General features: G+C 41.9%; 1 protein-coding gene across 2 annotated transcripts; it reads right to left on the bottom strand.

Moving 5' to 3' along the window:
- Positions 1-1,979: 1,979 nt before the first annotated feature.
- ccar1 (cell division cycle and apoptosis regulator 1) lies at positions 1,980-18,020 on the bottom strand. 2 transcript variants are annotated; one of them, XM_084561705.1, is made up of 26 exons: positions 17,972-18,020; positions 16,771-16,931; positions 16,441-16,616; positions 16,201-16,335; positions 15,682-15,714; positions 15,257-15,453; positions 14,470-14,596; positions 13,824-13,943; positions 12,278-12,470; positions 11,998-12,142; positions 11,749-11,901; positions 11,438-11,663; positions 9,809-9,922; positions 9,305-9,471; positions 8,274-8,484; positions 7,047-7,130; positions 6,758-6,946; positions 6,465-6,656; positions 6,136-6,366; positions 5,909-6,038; positions 5,616-5,704; positions 5,384-5,524; positions 5,178-5,298; positions 4,836-5,018; positions 3,114-3,319; positions 1,980-3,005 (listed from the first exon to the last, which is right to left on the bottom strand). In XM_084561705.1, the coding sequence occupies exons 2-26, from the start codon at positions 16,880-16,882 to the stop codon at positions 2,931-2,933; spliced, it is 3,750 nt and encodes a 1,249-aa protein (XP_084417831.1). In that variant the 5' UTR covers positions 16,883-16,931; positions 17,972-18,020; the 3' UTR covers positions 1,980-2,930. The 2 variants fall into 2 exon arrangements, with proteins under 2 accessions (XP_084417831.1, XP_084417830.1); XM_084561704.1 differs by having other exon boundaries at positions 11,749-11,904.
- Positions 18,021-18,203: the final 183 nt, after the last annotated feature.

An 18,203-nucleotide genomic window follows, 5' to 3' on the forward strand; every position in this document is an offset into this window, starting at 1 on the left:
CAAAGATCGCGGCAACAAATGATAAAACAAAGGGATTTCTTTGGCGAGCAGTGGACTAAAGATGCAGTTACCTTTTCTTGACGAATAGCAGGAAGGTAGCTGAACTTGTTTTGGTTTAAACAAGTTAATTTTGTGTGTATGTTGACCGTATGTACACTGGATACTGTATACATCCAGTTTGGATATATATTCCTTCTGGTGGCTCAAATTATCACAACTTACGGCTGAGTTTTTACGTGAGAACTGAGTTCATTATTGCTCTTTTTAATAACTTCTTTTAATGCACATGGGCCCTCCTCCCTCCACGGAGGTTATAGTAGTCAGTCTGTCTTTAATAAAAACGTGTTGCCACTTTGCAGGCTGCAGTTTGTGGTGCTAATATACAGACAGGCGTAGGCTATATGATGGGGATATACTAATAGAAACACCAGTGAATAATAAGACTTCTAAAAGAAGCTTTCAGTGTAACCTAGCTAGCCTTTATAAGATTAATTACAGGACTGTTTATTGACTGACTGCGCTAGTTTTAGCTCAGCGTACCTAATAAACTGGCAGCTGAGTGTGTAATAATGTAGAATTGCTGTGTTATTGTATGATATTTATGTCCAGAAAGGTGAAAAAAAACAACAACACACATAACTTCAAGTTCTTGTAACAAGTACAACACAGTAATTAACTAAACAAGTAAAATAACATGCTACCCAACAGACTGTTCTGTTAGCATTAGCATTAGATCCTTGGCTAGCTGGGTTAGCATGATGAGCCTTTTCACAGAAAATTAATTCAACAACAGTAATAAAATGAGTCCTTGTAGCGTTTAAGTAATAAAATGAATAAATAAATCTAAGCAAGAATGAGTCTAACAAATGACATAATTGAATATGAATAGGCTAATGTGTAATTTCATCATTATAAAAAAGTATGACAATATATGCAAAGTACTCACGTGGAGTTAAGTTACTTTTATTTTAGTTCTTTATTCACCTTTGTACTGATGCTTTTTCTCACCGTGTGTATGGACACATCCAGTTATAGACTGAGGTTTGTGTGGGTCTTTAAAATAACTACCTGGCAGAGATAAATAAATAAACATCAACCCAGTGTATGCTTTCAGTGAGATTGAACAACTTGTCTCATACCCTTACGTCATGACGCACATACACAAACACAAACACTGCAGACTGTGGCTGCAACGAGCAGCATAGGAGGGGATCCATTAGACAACAGATGTTATGTAATTTTCTACTGCTCACCAAATTATTTTGAGTTTATTTGCAAACGGATCTCAAAACTGTTACCAGATCTCAAGAGCTGGCTCAGTGCGGCAGGGTATTTCAGTGCCAGGTGTGAACAGGCGTACTTAAAGTAGGATTCTTGTAATCAGATCACTCAAGACACACTCAATACCAAGTCTGAACAGGCCCCAAAAAGTTGTATTAGCATTTCCTCTAGAGTCTACGCTTCGTGCCTGGGCTAGCTTGGTTAGCATTAGGCTGATTTCTGAAAAAATATTCTGCTAAATTACAGATCAGAAGCCATAAAAGAGTTTCCAAACGTTCAAGTGCATTTGCATAAAATGTGCCGTTTGATATGGTGTTTGCCTTGAAATATGTAAACTATCAACTGTGCAAAGGCTAAATGTCTACAACCAGAAACTGCTTCAACCTTTTCAGAAAGAAAAAAAACATAAATATAAAAAGGTATGAGTCTGCGAAGATAAAACTGAGGCAGTTAATCTTTGCATTTACTTCACTGAAGTCCAACATGTCCCAACAGCTGCAGACTCTGCTGCCATCTGCTGGTGGGCAGTGCAGCATTACAAGCTAAACACCAGCTCGATAATAAATAAATCATTGTCTTCTGAAGTATTTTAATGTGTGATTAATAAAATGAACGATGGCTGTATTTCAATCGGCTTCTTCAGTTTAAAGGTCATAACTTAATAAACAAGTTGGGGGAAAAAACAAGCAGATACAATGTAGTGTTAAAATGGACCACTTTACTCTTGCACAAGACATCCATAGAGTACATTTTCTATAGAAAAATAAAATCGCCTGCTTTGGAGAACATTTAAATGTTGTAATTGTGCCTCGTTTTTTTTAAATTTTTTATTTAAGAACATCCCAAACCAACACACACATAGTTTAGAGATGGATCTCACAATGTCAATGTTCATTCCTTCAGCAGAACACACATTCATTGAGCTTAGCTTTTGGTTCATGTGTAGTTTCCGGAAAACAAGACAGGCGCTCGTCACAGTAACACATGACATGACGCACTGAAACTGGCAGCGCTGCAGTCGGGGGATACAGTCAGAAGATGCAGACAGAAAAATGATCCACGAGAGGCAGAAACCATGCATAGAAATGTGTTTGAAAATAATGGAAAAACCCGTTAATCCGGCCAAACTGAAGAACAAACTGAATGTAGGAACAGAAAGGGGCAGGGATGGTTTGTGAAGATAATCTATCTGAACCACGTGGACATCCTCCCACTCGTTTCCTTCCAAAACTAGTTTCTTTTAAATATAGGTTCTTATGAATTCTCTCGCACATAAATAGCATCATTATTGCTCATTAGAAAAACTAAATTAACTCAAGTACAACTCACACGTATTGGCTGTTAAATCTACATTGTGGCACTTTGTTGGCCATAACAAAGCTGAAGCGATGGCAAAAAGAAATGTTAGCAACCAAACTCAGTTTACTTTGAAAAGAAGCGCTCCAAAGCTTTGTCATAGTTAAAAGTCTTCTACGTAAGAAACAAAACAAAAGGAGGCAAAAATGAACACAAGGGAACTAATCCATTAAATTAAACATGTACTTGGGCAGACAATGGGTTCAAACAAAAACAATTACATTGGTTGAGTGAATATTTACAATTTAAGAAGATCAGTATTAGATTAGCTTCATTTCTCTCAAAGTTGTGGCTCAGTCATCAGCACCGTTCGTCTGAGATGTCAGAATGTGGTCGACTTCTTCCCCAGACTCATCAGCGTCTTGATCCTGAGAGAGAGGGAGACAGAAACAGTCGTTGAGTTTGAGCTCATTTCTTGTCTCAGGGTGAAAGGGAAACAGAGGGACAGAAACATGCTGCTTTAAAACACGGTGCACCTTCTTCAGCACTGCCAGCAGCCCTTTGACGGTGGCCATCAAGGAGTTGGCCGACTTGCTCATGTGGTCATGGTAGGTCGTCCTCTGCTCCTCCACGGCCTTCAGAGTCTGCTCCGTTTGGCTGAGCGTGCTTTTCACCTCCTCCAGCTCCTTGCTCAAGGCCTTGTTGGTTTGCTCCAACTGCGTTTTAATCTTTGCGTCTTCATCTAGAGTGACAGACAAAACAATGTCAGACTCGGGTCCATGATTACCCTCAGTGGGTGTCGAGAGGAAGACTGATTTCAAAATACACTGCCATTTAACTTAAACTATTTATAATCTTGAACATTTCTATAAGTATGTGGAAACAAGAAAACGATGGTGAATCCAAAAATGACAATTCATGACTAACCTGACCTAACATCAACTATTCGCAAATTTCTAATTTAGTATGGTCCCACCAAATCTCTTCAGTTTGTAGTTAAAGGGAAACTACTGTTTTTTACAACCTGGACCTTATTTCTAGCATAAAATACTGTTTACTCACCAATATCACTTTTGTTTCATTTGCACTTGTTCAGGAGATAATTAGATCAGCTATATCCATGTAGCGGGAGTGCTCAGGGCACTGAGATGCAGCCTCTAAATCACACAATCTGCCATGAAACTTGTTCATTTCACCAATATTTTGTTATGATACGCTAGTGCTATTCCCCGTTGAGTCCGGAGTTACCTGTTATCATCATCCGGGGTCTGTAGATTGACCTTCAGACCCCGGATGGTGTCTTCTGACCTGGACGACGTCGTCTATTTTTCCGATTCTGAGGTTGTGGACGAACCATAAACCATAGCAGTAGCAAACAGCAGGTAAACAAGCCGACCGTAGCGGGTGCGCGCCCCGCTCAGAGACGGCGTCATCGAGGTAAAAAGACATCATCCGGGGTCTGTAGGTCAATCTACAGACCCCGGATGATGATAACACGTAACTCCGGACTCAACGGGGAATAGCGTTAGCGTATCATAACCTAGTATATACAGTCAATGATCATAACAAAATATTGGCGAAATAAACGAGTTTCGTGGCAGATAATGCGTTATTTAGAGGCTGCGTCTCGGTGCCCTGAGAACTCCCGCTACATGGATATACGCTGATCTAATTATCTCCAGAACAAGTGCAAATTAAACGAAAGTGATACTGGTGAGTAAACAATGGTATTTTATGCTAGAAATAAGGTCCAGGTTGTAAAAAACAAGTAGTTCCCCTTTAAGTCTGTCAGAGATAATTTCAAAGTGTAGACACCCTAACAGAGAGTCCTATCCTTGTGTTTAACGCCATAACCTCGGACGGTATTCTAGCTAAAGCAAACAAGCTGAATATGGTCAGATGTGTTAACACTAGACTGCCAGCAAGTCACAAGAGCAGATGGACATGAGACCTGTCTCAACTTAGGTCTCCTTTTGTGACTTCCATTTATGTGAAGGCACTATGAGTCCGTTACTTTTGGCCTTTCAGCTACTCTCCAGTCTAAATATTGATAATCAGCATTGGTGAATTCATATAAACAAATGTGCCAGTCCACGTTTCACCAGAAATCACAGAGGAAAGGACTGCTGTATGAAAGTGAGACCGGGCCTCTCTGTAGCAAAGCTCAAATTGAGTCAGATCACCGTCCAGATGGACTACTGACACAGAGTGCAGCTTGCAACGTATGACACAACATTATTACTGAATCCCAGTCTTACCCATTTTGGCGTCCTGCACCATGAGCTTCTGTTCTATCTCCTCTCTGGCTTTCTCACTCTTCTCCAGTTTCTGCATCATGCTGCCAATGTCAACCATGGCTCCGTTATACACGATCAGATTACAAGACTCGCTGGCCTCTGCCTGAGCACGAGCTTTCAGAACAGGAAGCAGACCTCGGTTACCTGAGAGAAAGACAAAAGACTTTCATCAAAAATTGTTCTACAGCTAACCTCTTCCATATTGTGGCAGTGCATTTATTTTATGACACTTCTAATGTCACAGATATAAACATTCTGCTTAAACAGAAATATATTCACCCATGAATACCCATGTATGCTCACCTATGAGGTTTTCAATCTGGGATTCGTTAAAAGAAGGAATGGGGTCATCACTTCCTTTGTCAGTCAGTTTCCGGTAGTAACAATACTCTCTGACAATAGGTTTGTTTAGCAGCTTCTTTATCTGAAAACAGACAAAAATCAACATGAAGGTTTTGGGATGGGATGCACAGAGCCAGAGCCATAAAAAGGCTTGAGTGCATGTTCACCTGAGCACGAGACAGATGCAGTCCCAGCGTGTACAAGATCTCCTCCAGGTCTCTCTCCAGCAAATAGCCACAGTGGCTCTGGTCAAAGTAGACAAACGCCATCAGCAGCTCCTTGTTGTGTGTGACCATCTGCGTCTTCTCCTGGTGTAACAACAACAACAGCCACATTTACACCAACAACCATACACGACGTCACAACCTCAACAACATGCTGACAACAATAAACACCAACCTTGTCTTTAGATGACCTCTCTCTGGATGACTTGCGGTCATCCTTGCGGTCTTTCCTATCTCTATCATTGGAGTCGTCATCGTCTTTGTCTAAGGAATATCAACAAAAAAAACGACGAGTTAGGCAACATCTTTGTGACGTCAATCAGTGTGAATGCATCAAACATTTTAAATGTGTATTTTCATTGGCTTAAGGTCTCAGAAACAGTGGAAGTGTTATCCATCACAAGTTCAGCGTGGTGCATGGTTTCTCATCATTGACCAGATTATGCTGAGGGATTAAACCTGCAGTACCATCATCCTCGTCATCATCTGCATCTTCAGCCTCCATGGGGTCATATTCTTCAGCATTGGCCGTGCTAGCGTCGTCTTCATTCTCCTCCTCGTCACGAGACTCCTCTTTTTTCACAGACTTTTCTTCAAGCTGGTGAAAAACACAAGTCACACGGTCACATGAAGACAAACAGCCTTTGTTGAGCAAACGACATATTCAAAAATAAATGAATGTCTGAGAGGCTTGCCTTCCGCTTCTCGTCTTCATCTTCTTTGGTCTTCTTTGCTGGCGTTTCTTCATTTTCTTCTTCTTTTTCTTTCTTTATTTCACGCTTTTCAACCTCTTTCTTTTCCGCCTCTACTTTGGCCTTCTTCTCCTTCTTCTCGTCCTTGGAAGGAAGAGCAGCGAAGGTTTTATAGATGCGGTAGCCAAAATCTCTTTGTAGCATCTCGTTGAAAAGCTCAGCAAACAGGGAAACCTGCAGAGAGAGAGGACAGTATATTATCAACCTATTGGCAACAAAGCTTTCGTTCTCCGATTCTCTGTGACACAAACGCTGTGACTAGTAATTCTCACCTCAAAGGAGTGCTCCTTGTTGTCCTCCAGCCTGTAGTCCAGCAGCACGCTCAGAGACATGACGCTGCAGTCAAATTTGCCATTCTTGGCCGCCCAGTTGGGGTGCACGATGATGGTGGGCTCATCAGGGAGGATGTAGCGTCTCTCTCTCCGCTGGCGCTCAACCTCTTCCTGCCTCTTCCTTTCCTCCTCCTAACAAAGGAAAACACGGCAGATGAAATTTAAGATAACCCTAACTTGTAAAGAGGTTTCATTACATTTAATCTCACAATAATTTATAACATTTTCCGTACCTCTCTGTCATCTTCAGGGCGACACGGCTCCTCTTCCTCAGGAACTTTGCTCTCTGGTTTCTCTGGCTCCTTGGACTCCTCCACCTGCTCCTCCACCTTCAGCTGCTTGGTGAGCCGAGCAATCAACTGTGATTTTAAGCCTTTGGAGCTTAGAGTGCGACAATCAAGCTCCTTGCGCAGGTCATTCACCTACAAAGGGAGAAGATACGGATATGTAAAAAGTACATTTTGTCGTTTTCTTCTCTCCGACTTCTACCAGAGTTTTTTTTATTTTTAATTTGAATCTCACCTTCATTGATTTCGGGTCAAGTTTAGCCCAGTGTGTGGGAGTGCTAACGTCCTTCAATTCATCGTCGTCCTTATCCTCTTCCTCCTTGACAGAAAATCATTAAGACAGAGACAGGCAGAGGGAGAGAAAGAGGTGGGATAGCAAACTGTCAGAACACCATTCATGGCCTTAGGGAGTTTTAAAGTTGATCCGTGCAAGAAGCAACGTCTCATCTGTCTTTCATTGTCTTGTCCTAGTGAGCTCTCGACTGTGTTTAAGTCCACTGCTACTGAAGCGTACACAGGGAAGCTCTCTAGCTCTTATAAAAAGCAACAGAAATGCCCCCCAGCTGCCAATCAATCAATCTGTGGAACACAAAAAAGGTCAAAATCAATGAGAGGTGTGTCCAAAAGGTGTGTAGGTACATCAGGTGAACTGAAGCTGGTCTCCAAATGGAGAGAGGATAGGGTGGCCCTACCATGCTCTATGACTGCGGTATTGCCCTTTATGGGTTTAATACACCTACATCAGATAGGAGCCATGTGTCCAACCAACTGCCCTGGAAAAACCAAATTCTACATGTAGTCCAAATGAAAACGCAGATCCAACAACAAGAACAGACAAGAAGCAGGACTTTGGGGAAGTTCTCTTTTCGCAGTTGATGCGAAAATCGTATAGAAATACACATATCTCGAACAAAAACATTATTTACACGCAAGTGACTCCACAGATTCCAGCAGCAAGTGTTCTGGGTTCCAGTGATTGAAATGATCCACTGGTTCAAATTGAAATGATTGATTAAAAAAATCTGCAAGCACCAGACATTGAAGCGATTGTTGCTTTAAATCAAATGCCAGAATTATTATGAATCATTAGACCAAATTAGCGCCCAATTATGAGGCGATTAAGAAACTGGAAGCTGTTTTACCATTTGCGACTGGGGCCTACACAACACAACCTAGTCTCACTGCTTCCACTGTATGTGTCTGCTGGATGTGGGGGAAGGTGGGAGTGCTGATGGAGGAATGGAGGAGTTGGATCAGAGGAGAAGGGGACAGGTGAAGGAGTAAACAGAAGAAGCCTAGGTGAGGTTTGGTGGAACGATCATATGCCTGTGTTCGTATCTGTGTGCATGAAAGGTGCCGTGTGCGCTTTGTGTCTGATGTGTATCTGGGGTTTGTTTTTTGTAATTCCTGTGCCTTCCTGTGAGAAGCGGAAATGAGAAGAGAGGGATTAGCGGTTCAGTGCCTGTTCTCCATCCGCCTCCTTTCGCTCGGCCGACAGCTTCTCAGCCAGCTGCTCCCGGAGTCGCCGTGACAGCACCTCCCACTCTGAGCGGGTAGGAAGACAATGCCAAACATCCGGAAGAAACAAAACCACTGTCTCCACATGAGCAGGGACTGTCCGCCCCTTGTGTGTCTCCTCCGGCCGATGATAGCGAATCTCTGCAAAACGATACCTGTCGCAAAGGAAGAAGGTGCATTGGAAAGAAACATTCTGGTCAGGGCACAGTATAAAAGGCAAGCCTTGCTAGGGCGAGCCTTCTACAGCTACTCCCTCCCATCAGGTCACTGAATGATCGTACACGTCATTACAGTGACCCTTCTCCCACACAACACACAGCAAAGACAAATGGACCCAGTCTGCAGCTCTCCAACTGTTGTCACAGGTTACGGCAGCCATTTTGAGAAAGTTCACAGACAAATCACAGGAAATAAATCACACCCCCCCAAATTCATCCCCATTATAGCTTCGGCCAATTATGGATGAGTGTTCTGCATTTACCCCTGGATACACTTAGCGCACTACATTAGGGTTGTGCGAAGAGAGACAGAATCAACAGGACAGTGAAAGCCAGTTAAATATGTAAGATATTTAACAGAGAGAATAGGAAAATAAAAATAAAACAAAGTAATGGCAGTGTCCTCTGGTCCAGGCTACCGCTTCCAGCCATCAAGTCCATGCGTTTTCATCACAATGAAATGCGTGTGTATGAACAGTGTGACAGAAAGAGAGAGGCAGGACTACGACACACATATGGCCAAAAATAACATTGCACAACACAACAAATAATAATAGTAAATAAAAGATTGCAAATTTGACAACACAATAACCATTAATATAAAAAGTGAAACAAAAAAAAAATATTATCCGACACGTTCAAGAGAGATTTAGTATCAAGGTAGTTTAAAAATGCAACTTATTATAGACGGACAATTTTAGTATTTTAGAGTTAAAACAGAAATACGACAAAAAATGATGAGAGAAACGGCTCTTACCACTGAGTGCACAGACTAAGGTCTATTCCTGTGAGTGCCTTGCAACAGCGTATGGCTGTCTTAATAAGGACTGAGGGATCCTTCTCTGGGTCGGCTCCATCCAGAGAGGGAGACCAGTGACCACCGATGGCCATGGCCTCATCTTTACCTCTCATGCCCACCAAAAACTGAAGGAGAAAGACAGACGGGAACAAAGGAGTGCCACAGAGCATAGGTTAGATGGAAACGGGGAATGGCGATGTGGACAAAGGATAATGGGGTGTGGAGAGTGGAAAGAGCAAGAAAGAGAGAATAGAGACAGAGAAAAAGACAGACAGATGTCAGCAGCATGTCTAAATAGTCATACCTCTGAGGATCCATATCCAAATTAAAAAAATAAAAACACACAAGGGAGCCAGCGTCAGTTTGATTTCTTCCACACTGCGAGTACTCAGCAATGGAATAGGACCATAACATCACTGTCAGCTCTGTGTATTGTACAAGCACTGAAAGGTTTCGACATACCTTAATGAGTCGAGCGGGATGCTGAAAGGAGTCTCTGAGTTCCTGGGAGTCCTCTGCCAGAGCACAGGACTTGTGATAGAGCTCCTCTATACCAGGGTTAGCAAGTAGCATCACCTGAGACATTAAAAAAAGACCACATATTGATGGATATATTAAGATAACAATATTGTTTACATGGCGTCAGAGTTGTACACAGTTATAGTGTTGTAGTACTCGAGACCGCATTTTCAAGGTCTTGGTCTTGTCTCGGAATTGACTGCATTTTTACTCAGCCTTGTCTCGTTAATTCAATTCAATTCAATTCAATTCAATTTTATTTATATAGCGTCAATAACAATACAAATCGTCTCAAGACGCTTTACAAAAACCCGGCCTGAAACCCCCAGAACAAGCCTGAAGGCGTTACAAGTTATGAACTTAGCTTGGAGATTTTCTTTTTGTTTGTTTTTGATGGGGGCGAGGGTGAAGTGTGTTTGAAGATTGGCCAGTTGGCCTTACCAACAGTTTGAAATAAATTTATTTTTTCAATATGACAAATAGACTAATGCTTCCGTTTAATCAGTTCGGTCTCGGTCTTGGACTTGGTCTCGCCCCTCCTCGGCCTTGCCCCCTCAAAGTCTTGGTCTTGTCTTGGTCTCGGTATGCTCTGGTCTTGGTCTTGACTCGCTCTCAGGTTAGGTGGTCTTGACTACAACACTACACAGTTACTACTAATACAAAAAGTGTCTACAGCAGGGGTATCATACTCATTTTAGTTCAGGGGCCACATACAGCCCAGTTTGATGTCAAGGGAGCCAGACCAATAACATGATATCATATTTACCTACTCCAAATGTTTCCCTTTGTTTTAGTGCAAAGAAGAACATTATGAAAATGTTTACATTTAATGACTGGGCATTTCTTAAGAAAAAGAAATGGAATTTCTGTTTAGTTCTAGGTCTCAGTGTTGTGTTATGTCCACTACTCTTACTAAATCTGTGTGAACCCTAGCAATAGCAATACATTTTTTGGGAGAAATTGCAGTTAATGTCTTCTATGCAATTTTTGCAATTCGCAAATTCATCCCGCGGGCCAGATTAGACCCTCTGGCGGGCCGGTTTTGGCCCCCGGGCCGTATGTTTGACATGTATGGTCTACAGGATCAGGAGATCAGAGTTGAGGGTGACACACTGCACACCTCTCTTTACAACAGGGATTGAACTCTCTCGTTTTATCCTTGTAACATGCGCAGACCGAAATAAGATTATTACTGAATCACTTCTTATTAATACAACATGTATTTGGCTATAATGTAAACACAGCATGCAGTTCAGCTTCTGTCGTATTTCTGGCAGAACAGCAATAATGTGCTGTGGTATTAAAGCACACTGCTGGTACCATCGTAATTATATCTCCAACAACTTTAACTTTAAGCTTTTTACATCTCTCAAGCTTAACTTCTTTCCTAATTGCTGCCTCCACCACCTTTAACCCAAACCAAAAGATAATGTGGTACACAATTACGTAGGCAGTACTGATCACAGTATTTGTTGGTCTTGGAAAAACACCAAGAGACGAAAGTCTATTTAATGAAAAATGCATCTTTCTGAATACGAAATGGTGAAATGTTTGTGTCACTGATAGTCATACCTTAGCACTGTAGGTGTGGTTGGCGTCAGGAGGGTCCAGCACAGCTGTGTTTTTGACTAGAGGATCCACCTCTTTGTGCAGGATGTGAAAGTTACAGGCATTGCTAAACTGGAAGGGTCGAGTAAGAGGAAAGGCATCCACCCAGGTGAAGACGGCATTGAAGAAGTCGCTGGGAATGTAGAGGCTCTGATAGCGCCTTCTCAGCTCCATCATGTCACAGCTGGAGCTGGAGAACACAAAGAGGACAGTTACTACCTCGTCAACATATTCAGTTAAATACTTGAGTGGAAAAAAAAAAAGATTATACTCACCCATCTAAACTGAACTTGGAAAACTGGACCGTGTAGCGAGGAACCACCCTGCGAGGACGTCTCGGGGAGCGATCACGTCTCGGAGAGCGGTCTCTGGAACGTTTTCGCGTGGGCGAGCGTTCTCTTGATCTCCTACGCTCACGGTCTCTGTCTCTGCTAAAGATTAGGGAAAAACATAAGAATGACCAATGACTTTTATGAATACTGTAGTGACATGTCTCAGATTATCTCAAATGATCGCCATCTCACCTGCGTTCTTCTTTAGTCCTGAGGATGAGCTCAGGGCCTCGATCGTTGCGAGTGGGAAAACGAGGTGGAGGCTCAATTCGTCTGACAGGCTGTGGCTGTGGCATCATTCTCACGGGAGGTTGAAGAAGACCCCCAGTAAACACATCTGGAGGAAAAGAGAATAATGCAAAGCACCTGCTTGTTAAACTCACTTTAAACATACTTTAATGTTGTGCCATCAGCACTTGTCTAACTGTTTTACATCCAGACATACCAGCTGAATGCAGTCCCACTGTCTTACCTTTGGGCGGAGGTTGTGGTAGCAGAGGCTGAGGAGGGTTTTGGAGGAGAGGGGCCAGAGAGGCAGCAGACAGCTGGGCCTGCAGGAGGGAAGGCGGGGGAGCCTGGGAAGGAACACTGAAAGTGGTTGGGGGAGGTAGCGACTGGAGCATAGTGGGGCCGGCCTTCATCATGTTAGGAGCTTGAGGTTGGTTCTAGAGAAGAGGAATGACAGACAAAGGAGAGATGGATAAATATTCACAAGACAGAGCTGAAACAATTGTAACATGCCAATAACTGCATAATAAAAAAGATAAACTGGACAAAGTCTCGGTGAGTGGCTGCTTGAAAGAAAGAAGCTGGGATAAGATCTGAACGCCTGAATGAAAGAATTGTAGAGATCTCATCGGGTGTGGCCTGATCGGTTGTCCTAATCAGAGAAAAGCTTATAGTGACTTCATAATCCAGGTTTTGACCTGTTTGAAGAAAAAAATGTGTTTTTGAAATAAATCCGAAGGCCTGTTTACCAATGAAAGATGATGGTTAAAGGTTCATTCTCAAAGACATCTGTGGCTTCTTATTGTTTGGGTATTTTGACTTGAGATTATCTTAGCTGATGCCCGATATAAGCTTCAGTCTGCAGATGTATAAATACCATCTTCTTTATATTCATTTTACTACACTGTATGCCATAAGTTTTAAAGCAGAAAGTTATTTTGCTGTTGTTTTAAACATGTTTATGGCTAAAAGGAGACTTGTAAAGACTAAAATTCACACTGAAGTTGAATTTGCTATTTAGACTTTGATATCTTGTGTACTGCCAGTGAAGATTATAACATAACAAGACCAGCTCTGCATGATCAGATCTGGTAATGTTTTGTGCTCAATACAATAACATCCATGACAACACAGTATGTATTGTCTTTAGTTAGTCAGGTTTGGCATTTGGCTCAGCACTTTCAAAGAAAGAGATAAAGAAAGAGTGAAATTAAATCATCAACTCCAGCTGAAGTGAACCAGGAAAACCTGCTGACAACAGACTCAGAAAATCTAACTAAACTGTAAATATTGTTTGAAAAACACATCTCAATGCTTGGTAATGCACTGATGTGAGTGGTACTTTATTATTTTAATTCAAACAGCTTCTTAAAACTGTAGAACTTGTTTAACTATGTTTAAAATCATTCTTAGTCTTTAAGTTCCTGTCATCTTACAGTGTTTCCTGGAGAGAGATTTATGGATTTCATAATTAAATAATGCAAAGTGTGAAATACAAAAAGATATAATTCTACTACAAAAATGACATTCAGCATGAATAATGAAGCAACAGTAACATTTTTTTTCTTTAAGCCAAAAAAATGAAAATAAATGTGTAGCTTAGAGATGGTTCTTACATTAGTCAACAACAGCAAACTTAAAGAACAAGCTGAAACTGCAGTTAAGAAAGATGAAAATGTGGCTGTCGTTCACCATGAATAGAAAGGAAAGTCAGGAAGTAAAGAAAAGACAATCTAATAAAGAAAGGGGGAAGGGCAAAAGAAGAGAGTGATTTAGGGCTATGAGGTTACATTTTGTCTGTTGTCCGCAGCGGAGTGCATGTCAGGGTAGCGCAGCTGCAGCCCTGGCTCATTGTAAAGGTTGCCGAGCTGTGGGGAAGCTTGAGGTAAAGGCTGAGGCTGCTGCTGATGCTAGGAGGGATTGAGAACACAACAGTCACCAAGAGACAGAAAAAGATTAAAAGAATAAACACTTAAATACAAAAGGAGTCTCCTGAGACTGGGTGAATTATCCAGGGTCTAAAGCAAGCCTGTGAATAACACTGTATTTATAAATATTTAAAAATTAAAATAAAGGTGTTGTCATTTTAAACTCACAGCTTCTGTCACAGAGACATTCCAGTAAATCCTGCTATGCTTACTCAGTTCAATAAAAGGCAAATAAACTGCGTCATTCAGTGCAAAGTAACCAAACCAGTTACATGCTTCCTTCAAGTACCATTTATTAAACCCCAAGTTTACACTTTATGTTTAGAAATCTTCATAGCAGACATGGAAATATTAACACAGGGAAGCCTGTGAAACCATAGACCCTCTTGCTGATTGCAATTACAATTATATCAAAAGTCAACAACAACTGGTGAAGATATCCCACAAATTTAGTACTTCGTTAAGAAATTCTATTGTTGTCTGACTTTTAACCTCTGAATGTTCTCACCGACTGATTTGCTAGCTGAGGTAAGGTCTGGATGCGCTGGGCGTTCCACTTGAAGGGCATATTCGGGTTGTACACAGCTTCCACTAGGACCCTGTCACCCACCTGGGGCGTCTTCCCCTTCACAGCACTATAAATAAAAAAAAGAAAACATTAAAGTTATGTCACATTAATTTGAAATTGGCGAATGCATGTACACCGATCAGGCACAACATTATGACCACTGACGGGAGAAGTAAATAACACTGATCATCTTGTGACAATACAAATGTTCTGCTGGGAAACTTTTGGACGAGGCATTTGTGTGGATGTTACTTAGACATGCACCACCCACCTAGGCCAGATCAGGCACTCCTACCCCATAGTTATAACAACTAAAAAGAAAACATGACAAGCACATGGTGTTGACCTGGCCTCCACATTCACTAGATCCCAAACTGATCAAGTATCTGTGGGATGATCCACAGAGGCCCCTGCCCTAAACCCTTAGGACCCAAAGGCCCCCACTGCCAGACATCACAGGACACCCTCAGAAGGACCATGTCCATTCTCTGATAAGTCACAACTGTTCTGGAAGCACAAGGGAGACCTACACAATATTAGAAAGATGGTCATAATGTTATGCCTGATCAGTGTATGTATCTTTATGATGGCCAAATAAGGGCCTGGAAATAACAAGGGCAGAGTGACACTGTAGTAAGAAAAACAGAGTGCCACTGTAATGGATACAGTGAAGAATACATAACAGAATACAAAACAGTGAAAATGGCAGAGGTCCACTCTCTTTCACCTTAGCTGAAAGAAGACATCTTCATCTACAAAGCCAAAGGTGTCATGCAGCTTGCTGACAACACCAGTGAAGACTCGCTGCTTCTGCGGCTGCGGCTGCTGTTGGTGGCTCGAACGTGGTGTCGGGTACGACACAGTAATCTGGGCCGTCTGTTGAGGGTTGGACATGCTCAGGCTGGTGGGCAAGGCAACAGGGGGCTGAGGGCCAAGAAATAAAATAAATAAAAAAGAAAACAAAAAAATTATTCTTTAAAAACACTTTGCTTGCATGTTGAAACCCAGTCAGTGAATACAATGATGACTCAAACGCTTGAACAAAGCAACAGGAAGCAATCAACAAATATGTCTGGATCTGCGTAGCTATGGAAATATTTGGCCTGGAATTTAGTTTGACAGACAGGACTGGTTTCGGTGCATATGTCTTACCTGAGAAAGCAGTGCCTGTTGTGGCTGTGGCAGCTATGAAGTAAGAAGAAAAACAGAAAGTGCCAAAAGTGAACATTTTGTTGACTTGCAGTGCCACACCTGGTGCTCTCACAGCAAACCTCCACAGCCAGTGGTTGAATGTTCACTTAAGTATTCTGCTAGCAGAAACAAGATCTATTTAGTGCTACATGTAAAAATGCCGTCGCTTGAGCAGTTGTATCAAATTACCCTTACAGCACATCCTTACAACCATTTGTCAGTAGGATTGCTGTCTAAGCAAAAAATACCAAGTAGTTAAGACAATTTGCAGGACAAAATCATTAGAAACAAATGGATAATAATGATTACAGGAGTGAATTTAATCTTAATTTAAAAGATTTTATCCATAAGCTGAATCATGACAACACTTGAACAGACAGAAACGTACATTTCCTAAGGTTATATGAGCAGAGGTGTAAACAAAATGTAGTGTGACACAATATAAAAAAAAAAGAAAAACAACAACAAACAATGCTTCACCTGATGAGGTACATTATACAACTGTTGTTGGGGGGGTTGCTGGGGCGGTTGCTGCTGTTGCTGTTGCTGTTGTTGTTGTTGCTGCTGCTGTTGCTGTTGTTGCTGATACTGCTGGAGCGCGTTATTGATCTGAGACTATAGACATTAAAGATATCAAAGAAGAGATAGTAGTTGATTACATCTAAACAGGTCAACATGTAGATTACCGACAGCGCTTAAGACTACTTCATTGTGACTGACCTGCTGTAGCGCTGCTGCAGCAGCTGCTGCAGCCTGCTGCTGCAAAGCAGCAGTTTGTTGAGACAGCTGATAGTTTGCAGCAGACTGGTTGCTGAGGGAGGCTGCAGCCAAGGCTGACTGCTGAGAGTAAACAGAGGGGGACGCTCCTAGAAGAGATGGCTGCTGCACACCAAGAGCTGCAAAGAGAAAAAATAAGGCAACAGATCTTGAGAAAAGTGGTAAACTACAGTGAATGAGGAATGTTGGTGGAGGACGGGATGAAGGAGATCAAATGATTGAGAGTTCAAGACTCACAAAACACTTTATATAGAATGAAGTCGCTATACTCACAGTGCAAGCTGTTTAGGTCAAGAGACTGCCCTGAGTGGCCCGGCTGGGACACCGCTGTGGTAGCAAATTGAGTCGCCCACGGCGGATTTTTCTGTCCCCCGTATTGGGCCATGACTCATTCAAGTTAAGGGCAGTCTCTGCTCACCAGGCCAATGCTGTCACTAAAATCAAGCACACCAAACAAAAGATTAGGGGCATCAATACGACTTTTTTTAATTTGTCTAGCCATATTAATGCACATAAAAAATAAAAAATAAAACAATATATGAAGCCAGAAATATGATTGGAGTATCAGAAGCAGCACAACATCAAAATTAACTGAAAAACTTGAACCACGTATCACAATTAAAAAATTTAAACTACACAAATACCAAGCAGCCAGTCTTAATGCCCCGCAACTTGTACAGGACACTGAGGATGAAAACAACGTCCAATTTAGAAGTAAGTGTGAGAAGCTGTAGCAAGGACATACCTTTATGTATATGTGATACTTAATATAATAATACATCTACCTGTTTATACTGATTGCACAAGCCTGAAACCTTTACAGTTAGATAATAACTTAACACCAATAAGCCCACATGAGGGATTAGCATAAGTAATTTAACTAGGTACTCTGAGAGAGAAGAAAACAATTTGTACGGACAAGTTAAATTTCTCCTCGTAGATTGGCAACTGCTGACACAGCAACCTCGACAGCATTCTAGCTAACGTTAGCCACCAGCTGATAGCACACTAGCGTAAGCAGCTAAGCTAGTTAACGCTTAACATTTTGTCTAGCTAGCACAATAGCTAATGCTATTATTGTTGTAGTTAGCTGGGGCAGAATCGAGCTTTTTAGGCTACGTTTTTAGCGGCTACCTCGACATTTTTTCAACGCAACTCACTGAGCTGGCAACATTAAAAAAAAACAGAGTGTCCACTCTAAAGCAAATGCATTAGCTATGTAGCTAACACACTTAGCTAGCACTGATGCCAGATTAGCCTCGTGCTAGATTTGTTATCGAGAGCTAGGCCTGAATTAACGCTCGCTGGCTCTGGCAGTTAGCAATAGCAGTAACTACTGTTTAACAAGCACACGTTCACCAACGGCACCACGTCTCCTGCATGCAAACAACAGCTGCACTTTACAATTTGCACTAAAAGTTTCCCACTCCGAACATATCATGGTTTTGATTGAAATATTGTCAACACTGCTTACCGTTGTCCCTCTGCACCGGCCGATTATGGATAGGAAATGCGCATGCGCGGACTGGGATCCCGATTCATGCGCCAGATGGCCAGTGTTCAGTAAATGAAGTGGTTGAATTAAACTGTTTCTGTCCTAAAGGCTCCAGCAGACCCCCGCGACCCTTAACAGGAACAAGCGGGTACAGAAGATGAATGAATGAATGAATGTTTCTGTCCTAACGTGACTGTGGATCCTCATCCTT

Source organism: Chelon labrosus, assembly GCF_963514085.1.
Source record: "Chelon labrosus genome assembly, chromosome: 15".
NCBI lineage: Eukaryota > Metazoa > Chordata > Actinopteri > Mugiliformes > Mugilidae > Chelon > Chelon labrosus.

What these genes read in the sequence shown, in the direction of transcription:
- ccar1 (XM_084561704.1), bottom strand. Translation starts at nt 16,882, where the DNA reads ATGGCCCAATACGGGGGACAGAAAAATCCGCCGTGGGCGACTCAATTT. An exon ending in ACCACACCTACAGTGCTAAG is followed by an intron (nt 9,923 to 11,437) that starts GTATGACTATCA and finishes TTAATGTCTCAG; the next exon opens with GTGATGCTACTTGCTAACCC. An exon ending in CCAGATTGAAAACCTCATAG is followed by an intron (nt 5,019 to 5,177) that starts GTGAGCATACAT and finishes TCTTTCTCTCAG; the next exon opens with GTAACCGAGGTCTGCTTCCT.